The sequence below is a fragment of the Rhinatrema bivittatum genome, chromosome 4, assembly GCF_901001135.1.
Source record: "Rhinatrema bivittatum chromosome 4, aRhiBiv1.1, whole genome shotgun sequence".
In the NCBI taxonomy this organism is placed as follows: Eukaryota; Metazoa; Chordata; class Amphibia; order Gymnophiona; family Rhinatrematidae; genus Rhinatrema; species Rhinatrema bivittatum.
Genome location: NC_042618.1, coordinates 114,001,303 through 114,007,302, shown reverse-complemented (window position 1 = coordinate 114,007,302; position 6,000 = coordinate 114,001,303). Strand labels below are relative to the sequence as shown.

The 6,000-nt window shown below is 43.1% G+C and overlaps 1 protein-coding gene across 2 annotated transcripts in view; it reads left to right on the top strand.

The window, feature by feature from the left end:
• Nucleotides 1-2,398: 2,398 nt before the first annotated feature.
• PAPLN (papilin, proteoglycan like sulfated glycoprotein) overlaps nt 2,399-6,000 on the top strand; it is a 178,001-nt gene continuing 174,399 nt past the window's right edge. For both annotated transcript variants that reach the window (XM_029598705.1, XM_029598704.1), the window contains exon 1: nt 2,399-2,491. In XM_029598705.1, coding sequence (XP_029454565.1) covers nt 2,483-2,491 — 9 coding nt within the window. In that variant the 5' untranslated portion in view covers nt 2,399-2,482. The remainder of the gene's footprint in view (nt 2,492-6,000) is intronic.

Sequence of the window (6,000 nt, the reverse complement as noted above, 5' to 3'; positions counted from 1 at the left end):
GCCAATTTGTGCCTTTTCCTCCTTAAATGGTCTACTAGCATTCCTTTGGCTTTTTCCTTTCCTGGCTATGAAGTGCTGTTCTTTGGGCAGACTAAACAGTACAGCCTTTTTCTCAACTTGTTAACACTGTGTGTACTGGATGCTGGTTCTTGCAGAATATTTGTCATTCACAGGAGAGCACATAGGGGTTTCGATATATTTTTACATTCATTCACCTTGGCTGTGGTGGCTTGCAGTCTCTACAGGGTTGAAAAACTCTTTTGGGCAGATCCAAAACATATCACTCAGATCCAGATGCAGCTCAGTCTACTTTGTAAGGCTCCAACACTTGATAAGCTCATGGGGGAAGGAACCTCATTTATAGTAGCTTGCTACACAAAGAATTCATTCTGAGGTTCTGGAACTCTCCAGTCTTGACTAGGAGTACAGAGGGAGCAGATTTGTGTGCTCAGGCCCTGTTCAGCTCCTATAGACAGCCTTTTCCTGAGCTCCCCAGGCACTATTAAGTAGTAAAGGTGTTCAGTTAACATTTGCTGCATAATCCTTGTTGTTTTAGCTGTTTCTGTTTGCAGTTTAAATCTTTTATCTGTTCACTGTTCCAACTTTTTCTTAATAAACTTATTAGTTTGTTAGCTTTGCCTGTCTTAGACTGACTATCGATCCTGGAATTGTATATATTTGGTCTGAAGGTGTATTTCTAGGTATTGTGTGATCCTTGGTTGTGAGGGGTCTCAGTGTCCCTAAAAACTGCCAGGAGATAGCTTGTGGGCAGGGAACTTGCCCAGAGGCAAGCAGGAACCCAGGTGGAGGGTGGAAGGTTGCCAGTGTAGAAGCACATGCACAGGTACAGATGGACCTAGGCAGTGCTTGGAAGGACCCTCCGAGTGACCACAGGGTTACCCTGAGTGGGTGTTAGGGTTGGCTTCTGATACTTTACTGCAGAGATCTGTTTCTGAGGGATCCAGGAATGGGATGGGAGAGTATCCCTGCTTGGAGGGAGTAAACCTCTCACCCTGGGTTTGTCTTCCCTCTTGGAGGGAGTAAACCTCTCACCTTGGGTTTGTCTTTCTATGGGGGAAAAAGACCCTTACCTGAGTTCTGAATGTGAACAAAGATCTTCACAGGAGGAGCAAGAAGTAAGGGTCACTTGCCTGTTCAAAGATAATCATCAGTGTGGAAAGAAAAATAAGAAAAGGAGGAAGCTGTCCATCTGGTGCTCTGATCAAGGAATCCAAAGAAGGGAAGAAGAGAGGTGTGCAGAAGAAAGATTCAAACATTGGATATCCAGGTACCTAAAAAGGGTTTTGGGTGTCAGGAAGCCCGGCATCTGTCCAAGGGAACTTTAAACTCCAGGAGGAGGAGTGAGGGGATCCTAGAAGAGCATACCAGCAAGGAACTGCAACCTCCTGTAAAATCTCAGTTCCTGTGTTTAGCTTTTCAATACTTAAAGACTGTACCAAGTGCCATTTTCTGATATGAAATATTTTAGTAAACATTTTTATTTTTGGAACACCAGTATCTACTGTCAAGTGTCTCCTTGGTGCTATACTTTTGAAAGGCTGTGGGCCCTGAATGCTTTTCTGTCCTCCTCCTGGTCAAAAGATCCACCCCAAGGTTTTGAAGGATGAGTTGAGACTAAGTCCTAGTACAGAACCTAGCTTAAAGTTGTACCTGGAAGGGGGCTACATATGATATTTATCACACAATAAAGGTCTGTGGTGGCCACTACTATCCCCTCCCCGGACGTCTGCTGCTGAGGCTGGTGGCAGGAGAAGAAAAGTCATAGACTTGTTCAGGGACAGCGTTTGGATCTCAGGTTTGGATCTCAGGTTCTCCTTTTAAGCATTTGAAGTTAACCTTTTTTGCTGCCCACTAAAAAAATCATCTTGCACGTGTCACCTAAATCTGACTGCAGTTTTGTATTGATTTTAGAATTAGACTGGAACATAAAGGAAGAATTAATGAACGCCTTTTCTCTGAAGTACGCTAGCAAGTGCTCTGACTTTACACCCACACACTAACCCTCTCTTGTATAAATCACAAGGCAGGCTCTCCGTTTGCTGTGCCTACATACATGGTACATGTACTTTTCTTCCTTCACACATTTACCATATATCTCTTCCTGTCTGATTCTCTCCTATCTGATGTTCTGCTGTCCCAAAAAAACCCCAAAAAACAAAAACCCCCAGCTGATTAATGAGCTCCACCCCAGCAGTAAGGCCTGCAAGGGAAAAAAAAAAAGGAATTTATTCCAAGCTTGGTTATCCCTCCCTTTCCTATGCCTCGGTTCAGGAGCCAACTTTGACAAGCAAAAGAAACTTTGGAGCTGAGAGGGTTAAATGAAACCCAACCCTTTTGTTCGGTGAAGTGGGATTTGAAAACAAATAGAAACTGAGAAGTCAGTGTTAGAAACCCTGAGAGCGGGAGGATACTGGATATTGGACTTAGTGGGTATTCCTGCTGCACCCACCCTCTTGCACATATGGCTAAGGTAAGGTGCTTTCATTTATTAAGGGAAAACCCTGGGAATGAGAATTTTCAGTATCAAGTGAGTATGAATTTCCCCTGATGTTTGTGTCTGAAACAAGAGAAAATCATGAAATGCTTACCACAAGACAGAGGACCTAGCCAGGCTACAGAGACACATGCAGTTTACTGTCCTGAGAGCTACGACAAACTGGTTTTTTTTCCCTTTGCATATGTAGGTTTAAGGACAGAATACAGAGTGAAGTTTAAGACTAAACTAACGATGTGTCAATGAAAACAAAAAAACCTTTGTGCTGCTTAGTGACTGCTCCTCGCATCTGGGTAGCTGGTAGTTAATAGGTGTATGAAGTGATGGGATTATAGTAAATTTCTACTATTACCAGAAACTTCCAAGACCAAGATTCAGTTATATCTGCTTTCACCCCAGTAGATAATTCCAGTAGTTCATAACCAGACAGTAGTGGCTGAGGGGGTGATGCCTCTTCATTAAAGGCTCTCCTGCTGCTGCCAGCCATCTTTTTATAGCAGCTGAGAACTGCTCCGACTGAGAGAAGGACACCATCAAAACCAGGCAGGGCAGGACAGCCAAGCAGGGGGTGCCTGGGGCAGCCCAAACCTGAACACTGGGAGGAGCAAAGGCTTGCAAGCAGGCACATAGCTAACAAGTGATGGTAGGGCATTTTACAGGGAGGGGTCGGCAGTGCTATCACCAAATGCCCCTTAGGTAGACCACTAGGCTTAGCAATGTAGAAACTCAAAAGGCAAATCTTTTTCCCTAGTTATCCTAAAGAGGCATCTTATATGTGGGCTACAGCAAAATGCAAGTGGTCATTTTTGGGGACCCAGGGCAGTTTGATGGTCGCAAAAGCCTCTCCCTGTCTATCGTATTGGATACTGGCAGAACATTGGGGGGGGCGGGGGGTCCAAATCTTCCTGGCGCTGGGCTGTAGGGAGCTCCCAGAGACCTCGTTTTGTATTTTCTTTTAGCTAAACGCAGGTAGAAGATGAGAAGAGGGTGTTATTTGAAACGTCTGCTGTTTCTGTGACCTTAAGCCATTTCTACAAGCTTGTGGTGGTGGGAAGGGGTGGGGGGGGGGGGGGCATGGGGCAAGCAACACAAATGTATTTGCCTGTGGGCAGCGGAGCCCCCTTGCTGTGCCACTGGGGGTACCTAGCAAGGAGTTTCCAGTGATAGTGCAGACAGATGCAGAAAGCTGGCACATAGATTTTATTTCTTTTATTGCTTCTGAAAAAGGTTTTGTTCCTTTGGGTTTTTGCCATACAATATTCTCTTCTCTCCCCCCCCCCCCCCTCCCCAAACATCCTGGGAAATAAAGATAATGAAATCTCCCGCAGTCCTGGGAAAAAAAGCACCATTGAATGAATCCTGTAAGTAAATAAACATGGGCTTTCAGGAAGAGAGGATATGAGTCTTACTTTTCTGCAAACACACTGATCAGAAACAGACGTGTTTACTGAGAGCAGGAACAAGTGCCGTGTTATTGGCAGCTAGTTTGGGGCATTGTGCACATGTGGCATAAGAGAAGAGCTCTGGAACAAGAAAGAAATGAAGCCTTCCCAGATCCGAATTAAATGATAGCAATTCTATAATTGATAGCAATTTTATAAGAGATAGCAACTTGTATAAGAGACTTCACAATATAATGTAAATAATTTAATCCTAACTGCTCGGCTTTCTTATTCTAACTCTCTTCCCAGTTTTAAGACCCTTGTTGTAATGTAACTTTTGATCTCTTTGCACTTGTTTATGTTCCGTTTTTTGTTCTCATCCCTTGTTGTATGTAAACCGGCATGATGTGGTTTCTAATCTCGAATGCCGGTATAGAAAAACTCTAAATAAATAAATAAATAAGTTAGATCACTGAAAGTAAAGTCTACGCCGAATGCCAAAGGGTGCCATGAATGATAACTGCAGCAAAATCATGGTAGCTAAACTGCTTTTGTCCGAAGAGCTTTACATGAAACCAAAGCTGAAAATGAGACATTTCGGACCTGGAACCATGGACATGACGGCACCCTCCTGCTCAGCACGCTGAAGGTCAAGAAGTCAATAACAACCGAACTGTTCCCAGGCCTGGCTATACATTGGTTTAGCTTTAAATACCCATTTATTCCAAAGGGCTAATTCCTGCTCCAGCAGCAGGCGTGCATGTCCTGCATAGAGAAACCAAGTTTGTCTTTCCAGCTCATAAGGCCTCTGGCCAGCAATCAGGCACTGCTGCCAGTGTACCCAATTAGCGATTTGAGATATTATTATTTTTATGTATATAATGCTACAAGGCATACACAAAGCTCTACGACCACATATAAGGGGGAGTGCCTTCTCCATGGAGCTTACAGTCTATGATGGCTAAGTTACTAAGGCAGGGTAAGAGAGAGATTGAGACTTTGAAAATCATATTCTTGACTCCAGCTTAAAGCAGCAGTGAAATACCAGTTGTCCTATATATTGACTCCTGCTAGGTTTTTGCATCGTTAGTAGATTCTGCTGCTTTTTTGTCATGGTGAGGACAATTTTCAAATCACTTTACTTGGACAGAAAAACATTTTACACGAATTCATCAGCTGTCTGGAAATTGCCCTCTCTCAACGTGGCTAAGGATGTGCACATTCGTCTACAAGGCACATACTTTTAGCCATATGGGAAGGAAGAGGAAAAGTACACGTGTGGATTGCACTTTCAAGTCTCCTTGTTTACTTTTCCAGCAGAATTGTATTTGCAGAAAAAGCAGGAGTAAGTGACCACATGTTGTTTATTCTCACAGCAAGATTCAAAGCGAAGATGTGCATACACTTTTGCTTTGAGAATTGATGCAAACCCCACAGGTAAGAAGTAGGTGCGGTCTTTGTCCCAATGTGGACCGTTTGAATATGCTACCAATATATTTTAGAACATAAGTTTGTCATACTGGGCCAGACCAAAAGTCCATCAAGCCTAGCATCCTGTTTCCAACAATGGCCAATCCAACAATGGCAGGATCCCAAGGGGTAGACAGATACCATGCTGCTTATCCCAGGGATAAGAAGTGTATTTCTGCAACTCCACCTTAATAATGCTTTGTGGACTTTTCCTCCAGGTACATGTCCAAACCTTTTTTAAATGCAGCTACACTAATAGCTTTCACTACATCCTCTAGCAATGAAGTCCAGAGCTTAATTATGCATTGAGTAAAAAAATATTTTCTCTAATTAGATTTAAATGTACAACTTAGTAACTTCATTGTGTGTCCCTAGTCTTTGTAGTTTTTGAAAGAGTAAACAACTGATTAAAGTTTACTCGTTCCACTCCACTCATTATTTTATAGACCTCTCTCATATATTCCCTCAGCCATCTCTTCTCCAAGCTGAAGAGTGCTAACCTCTTTAGCCTTTCCTCATAGGAGAGTCATTCCATCCCCTTTGTCATTTTGGTTACCCTTCTCTGTACCTGTTCTAATTCTGCTACATCTTTTTTGAGATGTGGTGACCAGAACTGAACACAGTACTCAAAAT